The 19393-nt window shown below is 45.9% G+C and overlaps 1 protein-coding gene across 18 annotated transcripts in view; it reads right to left on the reverse strand.

Moving 5' to 3' along the window:
* Positions 1-19393, reverse strand: part of DGKG (diacylglycerol kinase gamma) — a 214029-nt gene that overhangs the window by 55513 nt on the left and 139123 nt on the right. For 16 of the 18 annotated variants that reach the window (XR_012430965.1, XR_010585063.2, XM_005546608.5 and 13 more), the window contains one exon: positions 9442-9532. Coding sequence is in view for 16 of the 18 variants with exons in the window: in XM_005546608.5 (XP_005546665.2) it covers positions 9442-9532 (91 nt within the window). In the remaining 2 variants the exon portion in view is untranslated. Of the gene's footprint in view, positions 1-5018; positions 5143-9441; positions 9533-19393 lie in introns of those variants that run through there. The other 2 variants (XM_074031635.1, XM_015445627.4) reach the window with 2 other exon arrangements.

Raw genomic sequence — 19393 nt, forward strand, 5'->3', positions numbered from 1 at the left:
AGAGCTGTTATAAAGATGAAATAAGACAGAGCTTGCCACATGGTAAGTACTCAGTAAGTTGCTGCGATGGTTATTCATTTGTTTATCCTAAAGGGCTTGAGATGTAACATGTGTGTGTGCACAGTGGTATTTATCCAATCCCTTGTAGATTCTATGACCTTCTTTAAAGATTCAATTCTTCTACCTTCTTAATTCCTCTTCTAGTGAAGACTAAGATTAGTCAGTTTAGGACCTCACAGGATAAGTTAGAAAAACAGACATATCCACTATAGCCAACAAGACATATTTGTATATAATATTCTGTTTAATAACCTGTGATTGTAGAGGAAGAAAAGGATTGTAATGTTTCTCTTCTCTGAGGCTCCCAAATCTCCCGGGTGTGGTGATGAAGATCATGAATTCCTCTGAATATTCTAAAAAGCCTAGGTCATTTCCCACTGACGGGGCCTCAGAGTTTATTATTACTTAAAAGATGCATTTGTTTGGTAGACATTGCTTGGGGAAAGTTAATTCTTTTAGTAAGGGACCTTGGTGGTAGAAGACTTATGCTTCCTGGGGCTGGGACAGAGGTTGGCTGAGACAATCTTCCTGAAAAAAATGTATTGTGGGAGCACATTCTGACCCAGCATGCTGAATCACATGACTCCCAACTTCGGTCTCCTGAGACTTTCTTGGGCCCCATCTATTAAACATGCTGCATATCCCCCAACAATTACTTTGGGAAAATGTAGGCATAAAACGTAATCTTTAAAAGTTATTCCCAAGTCCACGGAAGACACAAAGTAGATAGAGCCAGGAGTCTGAAGACAAAAGAAAATCAAAGCAATTCACAAAGAACAAAAGAAATGGAAAAGAACAGGAAAATAAAAGCATATGAATGAATAGAGGTTTGAAGTGAACTGCAGGGTGCGCATTAGTAAGAAATAAAAAAAGAGGGTCATTTAAGAAAGAGAAAAAGTTTTATGTGCCAGAAACTGCAAGCAAACAATGGAATTCTGTAAGGGAAAGTTGGCGGAAACAGTTTTTCCTTGGTAAGCTGAACGATTCTTAGCATCGGTGAAGGAAACTTGTAGTCGGCGCGTGATTGAAAGAGACAGAGATGGGGATGATGGAGCTGCATTTAAAAATGAATAAAGATGTAATAAGCCAAAGAATCATAGAGGTCCTCAAGAGGCCTGATGTTAAAGAAACAAGGGTTGATGTTAAGACTGAAACGAGGCCAGTGTTGTAACAGTGCTAATTCCTGGTTGGTGGGATTGGGGGTTATTTTCTTTTTTGCTCCTCTATATTTTAAAATGTTCTACCATGAATTTGGATTACATTTGTAATCAGGAAAAGAGGTTAGCACACATATTAGGAGTAGCAGAAAGAAACCAATTAGGAGGAAGCAGAAAGAAACCAAGTGGTGAGAACTGGTGAATGGGCAAGAAGAAGCAACCAGAACTGGCAGGAGCTGCCTTGGATGGTCTCACAGTGAAGGTGGTGCTGGAGTGAGGGAGCTGCTGGACCGGATTGAGGAAGGGAATAAACTAGAAGGAGGAGCTCTCTCAGGACCATTCTAGCCTTACTTTTGACTTCAGGATTTGCTATGTAATCAGGTTGGCCCTCTTATTTTCCACGAACTCAAAATCCCTTCTAATGCTCTTCTCAACTTTCCCTTCCCCATGCATGTTTCCATTTCTGCCACTGTGGCTGCATGGACGGGCTGCCCGTCAGTCAGTTCCCACCTTCCTTACTCCAGCGAAAGGCTCTATCTCTGGTAGCTGAGAAGAAGGTTCAGATCATATCAGGAGAGACCAAGACTTGAAGACCTCTTTCCCTCTAGTTTAAGAGAATGCAGCACTGCAGGTGGATGCTAAGACAGAGTAGAGAATGCCCACAGCTGGAGCTTATGAGCTGTGCGTTCTCTTCTGCACAGACTGGTTTGGGTGAACTTAGTTAAGGTACTTAACCTGTGAAGTCCTTAATGTCTCTCTTTTAAAAATAATGGCACTGGCCAGGTGCGGTGGCTCATGCCTATAATCCCAGCACTTTGGGAGGCCGAGGCAGCTGGATCACTTGAGGTCAGGAGTTGGAGATCAGCCTGGCCAACATGGTGAAACCCCATCTCTACAAATACAAACATTAGCCAGGCGTTGTGGTGTGTGCCTGTAATCCCAGCTACTCAGGAGGCTGAGGTAGGAGAGTCACTTGAACCTGGGAGGCGGAGGTTGCAGTAAGCTGAGATCGTGCCACTGCACTCCATCCTGGGTGACAGAGCAGACTAGTGTGCTTATTAAAAATTTTAAAATTTAACCATTTTAAAGTGTCAGTGGCATTTAGTACGTTCACTCACACTGCCTTTTTAAAGTGTTAGAATAACATAGTCATTTGGGTTGGTTCCGTTTTGCCTTAATAAAAAAATGTTGCATTTCACCTCCATGCTCATGTGTGAGAAACTCTCTAGATCAATGTCGAGAAGAACTTGCTGGGTCATATAGGCTATAAATGCATTTTCGGCTTGGTGTGTATTGACGAACCGCCCTCCAAAGTGGCTTACCACTGATGTTCCCACCAGCAGGGTCTAAGAGTTCCCATTTCTGCTCCTCCTCACAGATAGTGGCTGGGTTTTCATGCAACACCATAGAGCAGTTAAAAGTGACCAACCAGGCCAGGTGCAGTGGCTCATGCATGTAATCCCAGGACTTTCAGACGCCAAAGTGGGCTGATCACTTGAGGTCAGAAGTTCAAGACCAACCTGGCCAACTTGGCGAAACCCCGTCTCTACTAAAAATACAAAAATTAACTGGGCATGGTGATGGGCACCTGTAATTCCAGCTACTTGGGACACTGAGGCGGAAGAATCACTTGAATCCGGAAGGCGAAGGTTGCAGTGAGCCGAGATTGTGACATTGCACTTCAACCTGGGTGACAAGAGTGAAACTCCTCAAAAAAAAAAAAAAAAAAAAAAAGTGACCAACCTGCTCTATCAGCACTAACACGGAGTGATCTCAAGAACATAAAGGTGAGTGAAAAGGTAAGTTTGGAGAATGAAGAGACTGGGGGCTTCAGCTTTATCTGTAGTATTTTATTTCTTCTGTTGAAAAATAGTTGAAGGGGCTGGGCGCGGTGGCTCATGCCTGTAATCCCAGCACTTTGGGAGGCCGAGGTGGGTGGGTCACCTGAGGTTAGGAGTTCAAGACCAGACTGGCAAACATGGCAAAGCCCTGTGTCTACTAAAAATACAAAAATTAACTGGGTGTGGTGGTGGGCACCTATAATCCCAGCTACTCAGGAGACTGAGGCAGGAGGATCACTTGAACCCAGGAGGAAAGGGTTTCAGTGAGCTAAGATCACGCCACTGCACTCCAGCCTGGGTGACAGTGTGAGCTCCATCTCAAAAAACAAAACTAAACAACAACCACAACAACAAGAAAAGGAAAAATAGTTGAAGGAAATAAGACAAAATGATGACAATATCAATTCTGAGTGAGGGGGAGTTGGCAGTATTTGATATACTATTCTCAAGACTTTTCAGTATTTTTAAAAAAAACCCTCAACTAAAAGGAGCAATTGATGTGCAGAGATGCCCAAAATATACTGGATAACCAGATTTTTTTTTTTTTTTTTTGAGCAGCTTCCAGATTTGGACTTACTTCCCCTCCATCAAAGTTTATATTAGTTCATATTAGTGGAGCTGGCTGGCCTTCCCTTGCGAATATTGTTTTAAAGATTGGATTAAATATCAAGGAATTGAACCGGGCACAGTGGCTCATGCCTGTAATCCCAGCACTTTGGGACACTGAGGCAGGTGGATCACAAGGTCAGGAGATTGAGACCATCCTGGTTAACATGGTGAAATCCCATCTCTACTAAAAATGCAAAAATTAGCCGGGCGTGGTGGTGCACGCCTGTAGTCCTAGCTACTTGGTAGGCTGAGGGAGGAGAATCACTTGAACCTGGGAGGCGGAGGTTGCAGTGAGCCAAGATCACACTACTGCACTCCAGCCTGGTGACAGAGCAAGACTCTGTCAAAAAAAAAAAAAAAAAAAAAAAAAAAATCAAGGAATTTTGTAAGTTCTTATTTTTAGCCAGTAAAATGAAACATCTCTACAAAATGTAAAATAAGTGCTCAAGTTGAAGCCTGTCTGGTTTGCTCTACCTAACTATGATCCCATCCAGAAAGCTCTGTAAGGTTATTCTGGGCCTGGGGTGGGGGAGGTGACTCACTGTGTGCCCCCCTCACCCCACCCCCCACCTGCTTAATCAGGTGAAATCAGGTTAGAATGAATATTAAGAGCCTCTGGAGGGGAAGAGATGTCAGAGAGGAGCACCCTGAGAGACTGCCTTAGACCAGGGCTGGTGAGGGTGGGGTGTGGGTGACATGCTGGCTTCTTTTTTTTTTTTTTGAGACAGAGTTTTGCTTTTGTCACCCGGGCCGGAATGCAACAGCATGGTCTCAGTTCACAGCAACCTCCGCCTCCCGGGTTCAAGAGATTCTCCTACCTCAGTCCCCCGAGTAGCTGGGATTACAGGCATGTGCCACCACACCCGGCTAATTTTGTGTTTTTAGTAGAGATGAGGTTTCACCATGTTGGCCAGGCTGGTCTCGAACTCCTGACCTCAGGTGATCTACCCACCTCGGTCTGCCAGAGTGCTGGGATTACAGGCATGAGCCACCACACCTGGCCGACAGGCCGGCTTCTTAATTAGAGCCCACAATGATTTATGGAGCACCCAGTTTCCAGGTACAGCACTCAGGTTCACAGACCTTCCTTTGTGGTCTCATAGAAGCAGCATCTAGGGTGAACGTTTGCAATTTTTTTTTTATGCTCCCGTTTTGATAAATGGAAAGAATTAATTCCTGCTTTTAACGTTATCTGAAATGTTAAAATAAAGACTGTGAATGATAAGGAGATTGGATATGCCCAAACCTGGTTAAGAGTCTCTGCTCTAGACTGAGCTTCTCAAGTGCCAGTACTGCCCAAAACTCTCAGGTGTCTGGCAAATCTGGATTTGAAGCCTGACCTGATCGCTCGCAGGTTATGGACCTCAGGTGAGCTTCTTACCTTCTCTCAGCCTCTGTCCCCCTTCTCTGGAAAGGTGATTATGACACCTGCCACTTAGGGCTGCTTTGCAGATTCCGTGAGGCACTTAGCACCACTGCCAGTTACATAAAAAAACAAAAACAAAAAGCCCTGAAAACTTTAATCCTAATAATGGCCTTAGGAGGTAGACTAACCCCTATGCCCCCCATTTTTTAGATGAGAATACTGAGGCTCAGATATACAGTTCAATAAGTTGCTTAACCTAAGCACAGACCAGGGCTCACTGCCAGGCCTTGTGACTCCAAGTCAGGGCCCTGGCCAAGTGTCTGCAGGTGAGCAGGAGATTTAGAGTCACCTTCTCCTCTACCTGAGTCACAAGGCCCTAAAAAACAGGGTCAGGGGTGATTTGACTCATGTGGCTCTGCAGGACTTTTTGGATCTAGTTTCCTTAGCACTAGTTAAGCAAGTGCCATATTGAACAGCTTTTGTGTGTTCTGTGGACTCCCTTCAGTTTCTCTCTTGTCCAGTTGGCCCAGTTGGCCACAAGCTTTGTTTCAGAGATGAGACCAAGTCTCTTATTCCTTCTCAAACAGCCCCTAGCCTCAGAGAAATCACCTGCATATCACATGAATGGCTTTCTTTTCTTTTTTTTTTTTTGAGACGGAGTATCGCTCTGTCCCCCAGGCTGGAGTGCAGTGGCACAATCTCGGCTCACTGCAACCTCTACCTCCGAGGCTCAAGCCATCCTCCTGCCTCAGCCTCCCAAGTAGCTGGTATTATAGGCCTGCACCACCACACCTGGCTAATTTTTGTAGTTTTAGTAGAGACAGGGTTTCACCATGTTGGCCAGGCTGGCCTCAAACTCCTGACCTCAGGTGATCCGCCCACCTTGGCTTCTCAACGTGCTGGGATCACAGGTGTGAGACACCACGCTTCGCCACGCGAATGGCTTTTAATGGAGACCTTCCCTGCAGTCTCTCATTTGAGCTTTAAGTTTCACCATCCAACTTTTTACCACACTGGCAAAAAAAAAAAAAAAAAAAAAAAAAAAGAAAAAGAAAAAAAAAAGGAAGAACTGAAATAGACTTCACTGTCTGTTCCCCTAAGTTCCTTACAGTTGTGCCCTTCCTGTAATCGCTGAACCCGTCAGCCTCAGTTCCCTCATCCGTAAAGTGAGGACATTAATATTGGCCCTGCCTGTTTTGTGCGTCAAAATAAATGAGACGCTGTGTGGGAAGACCTTTTGCAAACTTTAAGGCAGTTTTCCTCCTCTCTGACTCTCTCTCCTATGATGCAGCCTGAATCTATTCCTTCCTCAAATGAGAAGTAGGACTGAGTCTTCTGTTCTTTGCAAAGCATTTCTCAGCACACCTGCCCAGCTGCATGAGCTGAGAGGAAATCAGCATATTAAGGAGGAAGAAACAGTGCCTCCTGCTGAAGACTTTACCGCTTCTAGCACCTGTTAGGTAAATCTCTATTTATTGGGTTCCAAGCTAAATTCACTCTAAAAGACCTAGAATCTTTTCTCTTATCAGTTTTCAGCAATGAAGTTTTGGTTGAGAAACTGAATGCACCTGAGCCTCATTTTTAAAATGTGACAATACTTGCCTCACTGTGTGGTCATCGTGTATTAGCACATGCTATGGTTGGCAGTCAAAGCACGTGACTTTTTCTTGTCCCACTGGACTTTTCTCTCCCTTCGGTTTACCCTATTATTATTATTATTTTTTTAAATTTAAGATGGTGTCTTGCTCTGTCTTGCCCAGGCTGGAGTGCAGTGGCATGATCTCGGCTCACTGCAGCCTCTGCCTCCTGGGTTCAAGCGATTCTCCTGTCTCAGCATCCGGAGGAGCTGGGACTACAGGCACCCACCACCGTACCTGGCTAATTTTTGTACTTTTAGTAGAAACAGTGCTTTACTATGTTGGCCAGGTTGGTCTCGAACTCCTGACCTCTGGTGATCCACCTGCCTCGGCCTCCCAAAGTGCTAGGGATTACAAGTGTGAGCCACTGCACCTGGCCCAGTTTACCCTTCTAAATCTCTGTGCCTCAGCTTGCTTCTCCATAAAATGGGGATAATAATCTCTGGACTACTTAGTTCACAGGGTTGGTTGTGTGACTTTGAAATAAAGGCTGTGGTGGGGAACTGAAGATGGTGAAATGTAGTAGCAATGCCTCAGTGAGGTTATCAGATGGCCTTGGCCTGGTGGGTCATGTGCTGGTTCTCAAAGGCCTGGCCTGTTGTCTGCGGCAACCACGTTTAGAAGGTCCCTTAGTATAGCTGCTCTTACCAGCTCCTCCTGAGGCCCCTGACACTCTCCCATCTCCCTGCAAGGCTCTGCAGTCTCCTTACACCTGTTAACCCCATGCCTCACCCCCGTCTGTCTCTCTCAGTCCCCCTCTGGATCACAAGGCACAAGACCATCCACCACTATTCTCTGGATGCAGAAATGGTGCCTGCCCCAATCCTAAGGGCTGTCAGAAGCTGCCCATCACATGACATGCTCAGCCCCACTCCCCCAGCTAACCCTCATGAATAAATACTAAAAAGACTCATTATGGAGAGATAAGGAAAACAGGAAGTACTTCTGAAAGCTCCCAACAACACCCCCCCTCCAGACCAGTGAACAACCCCACCCCCTCCAGAGGCCACCAGTGTCTTTAGCAACGAGGCCCCCTCTGCAGTTGAGGAAGAGCCTCTGTCTTTCAAACCCAGAGGGGACTGTGGGGCCTGGAGCCGGGAGGGCAGGCCAGAGGCAGGGGAGCTAAGTTGCTGTATTCTGGGCACAATTTCAAGGCCAGCTGCAGGGAGAACAAGCAGTCGCTGTGCGCCTGCAGCTGGCTGTGGTTAGGCCAGGGCTGTCCCTCACTTGTGGTATATTTAAAGAGACCCCACCAGACTGCCGTGCCAAGGGGAAAAAATGCACACATAACCCTGTTAGCCACACTCGGTTCCCCTGCCAAGGCCTCTCCTCCTTCCTCAGCTCCCAGCACTGCGTTCACACATCAAGAGAGGAGGACCGTCTTCTCAGACTCTCTGTGTAGCACCTGGGGACACATACCCTGGCGCCTGGCCTCTCTGCCCTCTTACCAAGCTGGCCAAAAGTTCAGGGGATTAGCCAGATCGGCGCCTCCCACCCTGGCATTGGTAACCCAGCAACCGAAGGGGAGAGGCAGGCAGATGAGTCAAAGGCAGCCGCACAGAACCTCTGGCTTCGTGTTTTGTTTGTGAAAACTCCCTGTGAGTGAGGAGCACAGGGGCCCTTCCGGCAGGGAGCGGCAGGGCTTTCCTACACTGCTCCAGGCCACATGCGCCTCCTCCAAGGGAGGCCCAGGTCCCACTGGATTACAGTGCAGGTTTAGAGGCCAAGCTGGTGGGCCAAGAGGAGCCCACCCTGGCTGAACTCTCTGGCTGCCTCTTCCACTTGTTTTCCTCAAGTGAAAACAAGACTACAGGCCTAAATCTCGTGGGAAGGTAGGCCCGGTAGCAAGAACTCTGGACAAGAGAACCAATGGGCGTAAAGTCCCATGGAGCAGGTGTGCATAGAAGTTTGGACTTTCAGGTGGCCAGAGACCAAGGAGCTATCCTCATAGCCATCAATGAAATGGCTTCCGGAGCGAAGCCCAGCCAATGTGGGGTGAGAGGGTGGGAAGTGGGCAGCTTATCAACTAGGGGAGGGGAGCCAGCAGGCAGACTGTCTGAGGCAGGCCCCTACAAGTGCCGGAAGAGTTAGTGAAACACAAGTGCACCAACAGGATTGGCTACATAACTGGTGGGGCCTAGTTCAAAATGAAAATGCCAGATTCTTTGTTAGAAAATTATCAAGGATTGCAAGAGAGTGACAGAATAGCATGAAACCAAGGGCCCTTCTAAGCACAGGGACATTTTGTGACCACAAAGGTTGCATACCCACAAAACTGACCCTGGGTAACTGTGAGTCAGCTCCTTGAAGCAGATGTGAAAATCAAGGCAGATCAGCTGGGGGATGTCTGGCTGCAGCTCCTATACTCCCCACCCCTGCTGCCCTGTAACACCAGTTCTCAGACTTTTACCAGGCTTGGGACATTGTCTCTCCAATAGCAGCCCCTCTCCCTGTGCTGACGGCAATGGAGACTTTACCTCTCAGAAAAGAGGCAATCGCAAGGCCATGGAAGGAGGGCTGAGGGCTGGAATGAAGTGTGGCTCAGGGGTCTTGGGGCCTCTGAGTTCCAGAGCCCCCAAGGGATTCTCTAGACAGGTCATTGGAGCCTTCTGAGTGAGGGTATGGAGGTGTTTTGGAACAGGATGGAGAAACAACACAGACTACACTGTGGGTCACCTCTTAAGGTCCCGAGAGGATACATCCTTTGCATGTGTGACCATCCAGGAGCGGAACCAAGATCCAGGAAGCCTTCTCCCCACTTGGGAACTTACCTCCAACTCAATGTGGTCATGCAGTTTCTTGCAGGTCGCTGCAAAAGTCTCCGAGGTACCAAATTCAAAGTACCAGAGCTTGTTCTTCATCCTGGACCACAAAGCAGAGAGATGCCTCAATATTCCATGCTTGAAATGGTCATGTAAAATAACTACGTTCTTTGGATTGGGAGGTCTGAGCCTTCAGCAATTTCCCCAATCTTACATTTTCTGCACTTGTTAATTAGATGATCAAGGAATAGAAATTTTTACCAACTGTTCTTGCTCGGAACTTAGAGAAAATCCACTTATTTCTTAGACATCACGGCAACCCTGGGTGAACTACCAACTGCTCCCCGAGCTTCCTGGTCCAAACAGGAAGAAGGTCTCTGTAACTGCATTAAGGAAAGAGTTCTATGAGAAGTCAAGCCAGAGGTGGCAAATATCGATACAGTGCTCTGGTCACTGTCCTTTCCATTACTCAGGCAGAATTCTCTTTTGGGTATGTTTGGGGTGTAAAGGGAAGATTCTTCTAAGACTTGAGGGATGTGCAGTCTTAGGACAGAGGAGGGATAGCCCCACACTAACCCAGCTAAAATGCGTGTTGCATTGTCCAGGCTGTGATTGGGGGAAGCAGAGTGGCAAGAGTTAGATACAGATTTGCAGCCAAGAAAAAAAGAAGGGTTGATTGGTAGTAATAATCACCTCCCCCCTTCCTCAAATGTATTTGCTTAGGCCATGGCAATCCTTCAGTTAAGAGCAAGCCTTGTCATATTTGCTTCATAGTAAGAGTTCACTACTTTAAGCTTTAAAAATTTTCAGCCTTTTCCTTAAGAGAAAAAAAAAGAAATCAATCAATGGGGTTCTCATGTAGCTGGGGGCTTTGCAAAATCAGATGGTGTGTCCTGACACTTGGTGCTTTGGATCAGATGGTCTCACTAGGAAATGTTTCTGAAGGTATTCCATTCCTTCCACCCCAACTGTTACCCCATTATCAGAGGTTGGCTAAGAGAAGGGACACCTGTCCAGTTTACGAGCTGACAGATTTTGCTAAGGAAGGATTAAACAAAATCACATTCTTTTTGGCACTCAGAAGAGAGGATGCCACCTTGCATGGTGCTAATCCTTTCTCCTCAGGTTTGCAGATGAAGGGGAAAGGAGCAGTCTTCAGAGGGAAGAGGGCTCTTATTTTTTCCTCATCTTCCTTAGGTTGTAGCAGATGACTCTCCAGAATAGTAGACACAACTCTTTTCTGCAGATTTTCCCAAGAGTCTACCTAGAACTTGAAGATGAGACTGTGTTCTTCCATTGTATGAAGACTTCTGAGATCTAGTTGGTTGGGAAATAACTTTTCTGACTCTTAGTATGCATGAAAAGAACTAATCAATGATGAAGAGAGTAAGAGTAAGCAAGCTGTGGGAATTATGCCTCATGAACAAAGTTAGAAGAGTTGGGTATACTGTAAGCAGACCAGTGCTTCTCAACCCATGTGCTGTGTGTGGCACAGGCATACCTGGGATGTCAATCTCCTCAGCCTGCAGAGCGGCCAGGTGGGATCTGGGACAGGCTGAGCCCCAATGCCATGGCAAACATTCTCATTTGTATTCCCAGTGCGCCATACGTAGATTTTCATTTTCTGTGCATGCCATGATGATGGGAAATAATTGTGGGAAACATTGTTCTAGATCACTGATTCTCTGTATGCACAGTAATGTGAATGTCTAATCACTTGGGGATTTTATGAAGATGCACATTCTGATTCAGTGGTTTAGGGTTAGGGCCCAAGATTCCTCATTTTCAGTGCTGCTGGTCCAGGGGATACTGTGAGTCATGTGGACCTGGAGACTGTGCCTGTGGTTCTCAAACATTGGTATTTATAAGAATTACCCGGGAAATATGATTAAAATGCTGCTTCCAGGACTCCAATCTATAGAGATTCTATGAGATAGTTGGGGAACGGGGCCCAGGATTGTGCATTTTTATGTGTGTCCAAGTGATCATTATGCAAACGGTCAGTGGACAGGACTGAGAAACATTGCTGCAGATCCCAGTGAAATGAAAACATGGAAAAGGACAGAACCAGTTAAACCTGAAGGAGAGGATTCTCCAGGGAGGACAGAATGAGGGTCAGTGCCTTTCCACAGTCAATGATGGCAAAAGACTAAGGAACAGGAAAAACACAGATTGTCATAAATACCAAAGCTGAGCATTCCTTTTTGGCAGCAAGAGGATCTCTGTAGCCAGGAGACTTGCTTGTGATTCCATTTTCAAATATCACTGCTGGCCTGAATCATGACTTTTGAAAGTTATTGCCAGGAGATTTAGAGTTTTAATAAAAGTTTCCGGAAGCCACAGCTATTTTTGCCCAGTAGTAGCTCTTCTGATGAGCTAATAAAGGTTAAGAGGTCATGGTTAGGTCAGCATCGCAGAATAACTGAGAAGATCAAACGGACTACTCATTCACTGCTGGCTGTGTAACCTTTGACAAGTGATTTAACATTTTTAAGCCTCAGTTTCCTCATCTCTAAAATAGAGATAAGAAAAATATCTGCTTCAAGAGGTAGTTGAAAAGTTAAATGAGATGACAGCAAAGGACTTCACATAGGCTTGCTGTATAGAAGGCTCATCAAGAATGCCAGCTACTTACTTATTCGCTATTATTATTTCAGTGTCTTGAGCTGGCATATTTGGATAACATAGTGAGGCAAAAATGACAAATAAGGATGTGTAGCTACAGATATTATATATTAATATTTTTCCAGGCAAGAAAAAATGTGATCATATTTACTACATTATGTGCCTTGACTTTTGGTGAAAAAAAATATGCTCCCCATATGTCTAGTTTAATAGATTTTTTCAGAATCATACCACACCCTAATCCTTGATTAATTATCTTGACTGGTCACACAATTGGCCAAAGTGATGTTAATTGCTAATATACTTCTGAGAAACTGCAGGTTTGGTGTGAGACGAAGTATTCATCAATTCAACAGACATTCATCATGCCAGGGACTGGAGAAGGTGTGCTAGGTACAACAAAGAACAAAATAGCATTCCATGCATTGGACATCTGGGAAAGACAGACAGGAAGCAGACCACAGCGTGGTCAGCCAAGAACCAGGCACCGGGGTTCGTAGCGAGAGAGACACCCAGTTCTTAGAAGGATGTAGAAGGCAAACATGGAAGGTGGAGAAAGAGCATTTCAGGCAGACAAAGAAGCTAGGCCATGGGACAGGCAAGAGAGAGAATAGTCTTGCCAGAGGGGACACAGAACTCAAGGTAGGGCTTGGCCAGGTAAGGCTGGAGGCAGACAGGAGCAAGACTGTGAAGGATGGGCATGCCACACTTAGGGGTTTGTGCTTTATCTTAAAATCTGGTGGGGCGCGACGGCTCATGCCTGTAATCCCAGTGCTTTGGGAAGCAGAGGCAGGTGGATCACCTGAGGTTAGGAGTTCAAGACCAGCCTGGCCAACATGGTGAAACCCCGTCTCTATTAAAAATGCAAAAATTAGCCAGGTATGGTGGCAGGCACCGGTAATCCCACCAGCTTGGGAGGCTGAGGTGGGAGAATTGCTTCAACCTGGGAGGCAGAAGCTGCAGTGAGCTGAGAATGCACCACTGCACTCCAGCCTGGGTGATAGAGTGAGACCCCCATCTCAAAAAAAAAAAAAAATTCTATTGGGAGTCATGGACCGTTCTCAAGTGGTATGGGAGGGCGAGGTGGTGACAGTATTGACCTGATCAGATTTTGGTTTTTAAAAGATCATTCTGTTCCAGTTGTGGAGAAGGGACTGGAAAGGGAGGTACAGACTGGAAGTTTGGAAAATAGTTTGGAGGTGGTGTAGAAATCCAGGAGATAGCTGAGAAGGGCCTCAACAAGGGTCATGACAATAGTATTAGAAGAGAAGAGCAGGGGAGAGTCACAAGCTACAATTTAGGAGTTATTTTAGCTTACGGAACAAAAAAGAGGGGTCACAGCGATGGCCAAGTTTTTGTCTTAGACAGCATGTAGATGGCAGGTGTCATTTCCTGACAGAGGGGCACATGATATTGATTCTCCTGTGGCAGTCATCTTTGTAACCGGAAGACAACACTTTTGTGTTTGGTTAATCTTTTCATTCATCCATCCATCCACTGAACATTTATGGACCCCTACTATGGGCCAGGTGCTGTATAGGGCTTGGAGATAAGTGATGAATAAGACAAGCAAGACCCCGCCCCCGCCCCCCCCCCCCTTTTTTTGAGACAGAGTTTCATTCTACCTCCCAGGCTGGAGTGCAATGGAACAATCTTGACTCACTGCAACCTCTGCCTCCCCGGTTCAAGTGATTCTCATGCCTCAGCCTCCTGAGTAGCTGGGATTACAGGCATGTGCCACCATGCCCGGCTAGTTTTTATATTTTTAGTAGAGATGGGGTTTCATCATGTTGGCCAGGTTGGTCTTGAACTCCTGGACTTATGTGATCTGCCCACCTTGGCTTCCCAAAGTACTGGGATTACAGGCGTGAGCCACCATGCCTGGCTGAGCCTATACGCTTTTAATAGCTTCACCAAGACCTAACATTGCACCTCTGACCCATGAGGGACGTGGCTTTTAGATATGTTCAAAATGGAAATGCTTCTGTTTCTCCTCTTTCAATGCAGGCATTTTTGGCTAGAAGTGAATGTATTCTATTCCCATGGCCCTTTGTTTTGCACTCTGCTAAACATTTTACACACACCGTCTCCTTCTCTGAGAACCTACCAGTTCTCAGAAGAAGCTTACTGGTAGGTTACTCTAGGACTTCCTTATTGCTACAAACAAGGACATTCACAGATGGAAGCGAATTCTTCTCTGCCTCATCTTCCTTTTGCTTTATTATCGCCAGCACACCACCATCACCACCCGTTTCCAAAGCCTTTAGGAAAAGCCTATAGACATGTGGTACCCTGCAGTTTGAGCTGGGAGATGCAGTCCCCACTCTCCCTGACCACCAGAGAGCCTGAGTGCAATGTTCCTCCTTCTCTTTTGAAGATGTCTCCCCAGCTACTTTACTCTTAGCCCTTGTAGGAGGACCATTGCTGCAGAATGTGGCACTGAGCGTTTGTCTGTTTCATCTCCTATTGTACAAGAATATGGCATCTGAGAGCTGAGAGGCTAGGGTTCATGACTGGCTTTGCCACTCACTGGCTGGGCAAGTTATTTAAATTCTTTGAACCTTCACTTCTTCTACAAAATGGGAACATTATTTTCTACTCACAAAGTTTTGAGGCTTATGTGGCAAATGCAAAGTACCAAGCAGGTGTTTAATGCATAGTAAGTGCTCAGTAGCTCTCCTTCCTTGTTGCTAGGAGACACAATCACTGGAAGACGACGCATTCCCCAAAGGCTGCAGGGGTAAGGGCGGGTCTCCTGTGGGGAGTCTATCGTAGGTGGCCGATATTTTTTGAAGAAAATAAAACTAACAATGTTTTAATGGCTGCTGGAATGCTTTTTCTGCATCTCTCTTCCTAAGTTGTCTTTGGCCCACCATTTTTTCCCCTCTTATAATCACCTTTCAGCTGGAAATGACTAATCCTGAACCAGCTGTTCTGAGGCTGATTTCCCGTTCCATGAAACTCCTAGGTTCATTGTCAGGCTCTGAACTACCCAGATGAACCCATTCTTGAGGCAGAAGATCCTCCTGTGTGCTCCCAGGGACTCTCAGCCACATGGAGAAATGGCAAAACAAATAGTGACACCATGGCTCAACTCTATTTCTGCGTTTTCTTAGTTGCCCCCTGGCTTATAAGAAAACAACATCAATTGCACACTAGCTAGTTGAATCTTTTCATTAGACAGATGAGAGAAAAAATGAGACTAACTAAAAATGTTCTTTCATGTTTGTCAGCAATTTAGGGCTGGAATCCATCATCCTGACAGCTATGAATAGCCTGTTTTCAAGGATGTCCACAGTGAAACCCAGCTAGCTGCTGGCCATTCACTTTACCAGCAGAGGCTACGTACTCAGCTTCCTATACCACCCCGAGCTTCTGGGGACCCTTTCCTGAGAATCAAGGAAGTTTTAAGGGCAACGGGCTTTTGAAGTTGTCAAAACATGAAAACATTTATTTGGGCTTAGAAGTCTACACAGAGAACACTACAGTTATTTCTAGAAATAGAAGCCCTTGAAGTGAAGGTATTCCTCTTTGTGGTTTGGACTTTGATAATCAGGTTCTCGGAGTGACTCATGCCTCACATAGTTACTTAGGCCTTGGGTGTCAGTTAGCATTAGGTTGGGAGGCCTGGTGAAACAGATGCCACCCACAAGATGGTGTTCTGTGTTGCATGCAGGGAGGGCAGAATGATTTAGTGGAGACCGTGCTGCACCAGCGGGCAAAGCTGCCTCCCAGACCCCATTATCAAACACACCAGCACCTGACTTCATGAGAGTCACTCAGCATCCCTAGGCCTCAGATTCCTCATCTTAAAAATGAAGGGCTTGGGGCCGGGCACAGGGGCTCACGCCTGTAATCCCAGCACTTTGGGAGGCTGAGGTAGGTGGATCATGAGGTCAGGAGATCGAGACCATCCTGGCCAACATGGTGAAACCCAGTCTCTACTAAAAATGCAAAAAATTAGCTGGGCGTGGTGGTGCATGCCTGTAATCCTAGCTACTCGGGAAGCTGAGGCAGGAGAATCGCTTGAACCAGGGAGATGGAGGTTGCAGTGAGCCAAGATCGTACCACTGCACTCCAGCCTGGCGACAGAGCGAGACTCCGTCTGAAAAAAAAAAAAATGAAGGACTCGGACCAACTGCTTTCCAAGGTTTCTCCAAGCTCCCCAGACACAACTTGAGATGACACAATTCAGAACAGGATGGGAGGACTCACGTGTTCCACAACTGCTGCCATGTAGGAGTGTGGGCCCAAGTATTGTCAGAGCTGACATTTTTGAAAGAGAATCCAGAAATATATTTTCATATAAAATCTGATTATTGGAATTGGCAACTAATTCAAGTTTTTAAGAACCTAAGCCAAAAACTACACATTTGGGAAAACTGTAGCTAGCCAACAGGACATTTCTGTATATGAATTATAAATTTTCATCAGGTTCATCTCAATTAAAAAACAAAACAAATGCTCTCAATCCCATTTGGGATTTGCTGGGTTATTAGTGGTGTTATTGCTACCACTACTGAAGATAATAGACTAGCATTGGATTACTAAGGTAAATAATAATTTAGCAAATCAGGTATAATAGAAATGCAGAACAGTGAAATGCAATAAGAGTTGAATTATAATTGACTGATAAATATTAGTAATAATATTGACACTACTTTGCCTGTTAACATTTTACATTACTTGAATCTCAAATACCTTTGGAAGCTTAGTAACTATGTTAACCAAAGTTTACATCAAGAGTTAAAAAAAAAAAAAAAAAAAAGCAAAGGCAGGTGGGGTTTGCTCTAAGGCCAGGATGTCAAGTCCTATAAGGGGCCCATGACTGTCACCTCACAGGTGCTGCAGAGGCCATCTGTGTTACCCGCACACCCAGCTGCCTTGGCCCATCAGAGAGTGTGTCACCACATCTAATCCACCCTGCATGCTGTCCCCAGCTCTCACTGCTCATCAGAACAGGCACTCAGTGATCCTCAGGCACGGAGCTGTGGATGGAATCATCTTTTCCAAGAGGGGGCAGTGGCCCCTTTGGTTCAAGGGAAAGTGAACACCCAGCAATCAGGAAGGAGGCTTTATAAATAGCTGTTTTTGTACTCTGAATGTGACTCTTGTGCCTGCTGTTCCTGCCAACAGATTTGTGTTGGCTCGATGTGTTTCAGCTTCAAGGGGCAAGGTATTCCCTGGCTTTTTTCCATACTTGGGACAAGACTGGTGTTCATGGCACTCAGAAAAATCTCGGGTGGTGAATGATGGGAAGACTGGAGGCCAGAGACCAGAAAGGGTGGGCAGAGAGATGGCGAACAGGAAAGGGGAGATCTCAAGAAGGGGCTCAGGAAAATAAAAAGACTGAGGAAGGAGGGAGAAACTTGCATAGGATGTATTTTATTGTATAACTATGGAATCCTCTTAATAACCTCTAAAGACACTTCTTGAGTCATTTTCATATGTGAGAAATTAACTGTAAAATCACAGATGACATACTGTTTGCACTTAAAAGGTTTTCAGGGTTCAGGGACTTATAGCTGGGGGATCACAGGTTCCAAAGAGTCTTCCAAAGTATGAATGGAGTCCATGAGCTGCTGTTAATATTTCTTAATGTAAAATAGTATTTGTGCATTTAATCATAATAAAGACAGCATAGACTAACTAGTGGGTTAAATGATAATTTTTTTGATGGGCAATGGAATTAAATCAGTTATATCAGTTACTGCTTGGTAACCAGAGACACGGATTGAATGGCAATTGAATCCTGAATAATAAAAATGGGGAAACAAATGATTATTTAGAACAGCTTTATGGCTGACAAAAGTCTTATTCAATATGGCACCCATGGCGGGAGGCAGTGGGAGAATGAATAAAAATAGTGCACTATTCCATAGTATAAGGGTACATGTAAAATTACTACTCTATACCAGGGATGGCTGGTGGTTCTCTTCTAAGCTATGGCAGCCTTCTCATGGTACAGCTTAAGAAACCGAGATCAGTTCTTGATGATGCAGCTGGGAGGTACGGAGCTGGAATACAAACCCCGTCTTCCAGCTCATACTCCTTACTGGTTTACTCTCCCTGGCTCCTGTTGCTATGCCCCAGAGGCACCTTAGAGAAACAGAAAAGTCAACCAAAGTCACCAGAGCTAGTGACTGCAAAGCTGTGAGTCATTCTCATTCATGCTTGTGGGCTGGGTTTACTCACATCTACCACATGGGCCACCTATATGGCTGTAGGATTCCAGCTTGAGGTAGGCTGGGACCCTGACACTCTTTAGCAGAGTCAGTGATCTGGACCTCCCCATTGGTCTCCAGTCTCCACTCTTGTCCCAGACTAACAAAGGGCCAAACTCATGAGCCTCGTGTGTAGAGCAGCCTCCATACCCCTTCAAGGGTAATTCTGGGTACCTAAGAATCTACTGCCTCTGAACAGTGACCCTTCTCTTCCATATAAGAGAGTGTGTTTCTGTGGACCAAGGACACATTCTCCTTTGATAGGCTCTCCGAATTCTGTCTGGCACCTGACAGTATCTCCTCCTAAGGGCAGGACTCCAAGCACGAAGACTGCCAAAGTCTGAAATCGGATCCTTTCCCAGTGCAGCACACAAGGACACACGTGTGCACGTGCGGGCACACACACAGGCCGCAACAAGAAGGTTTCTCTGAGACTCATGATCCACTGTTACCAAATGTGCTCGCAGACACTGCCCCTCTGAGGCCAGAGAGTCTCTCCAAAGGCCCAGCATCCTGACTGGACAATGGCCGGCCGTGTGCTGTGAAAGGCACCACTTTGGGGGTGGCCCTCAGGGGAGAATGCTGAGGGAAAGGCAAGGCCAGGACCATGTTGTCAGGGGTTTCCTTTCCTGATGGCCTTGGTCTCCAGGGTGTTTGTCCAGTTAGTATCTGTCCTCGCCAAGAGAAAATAGCTCCTTTCCCTCATCCAAAAGGAAAAAGGAAAGAAAGAAGAAACCCTCACAGTTTGGCTGCTTCTTAGCAATCCTTTCTCCCTTTGAAGAGTTATTCATGGAAAGAAAATCCCCTTCAGGCCGATTTGGCGGAGGCTGGAGGGCACGGAATAAGCTTGCTCTTGGCAGTTATCAGAGAGCAAAGTCAAATACTGGGACAAAAAGAAATCCCTGCCTGGAGGGACGGGGAAAAGGCGGACAGGAATGCTCACTGCTGAGGTTCTGTAGTGATTCCTTAGCTGTGCTTTCCAGCATTTACACATCCATCAGCCCTGGGAACTGGTATCTGAAGGCAAAGGGGACAGTGAAGACACAGGTGGGCGAGGCCTCGTGTTAGAACTTGAGCCTTGAAGGCTTAGAGAAGGTAGCTGCCCTGTTGGA

This window comes from Macaca fascicularis, chromosome 2, assembly GCF_037993035.2.
Source record: "Macaca fascicularis isolate 582-1 chromosome 2, T2T-MFA8v1.1".
Taxonomy (NCBI): domain Eukaryota; kingdom Metazoa; phylum Chordata; class Mammalia; order Primates; family Cercopithecidae; genus Macaca; species Macaca fascicularis.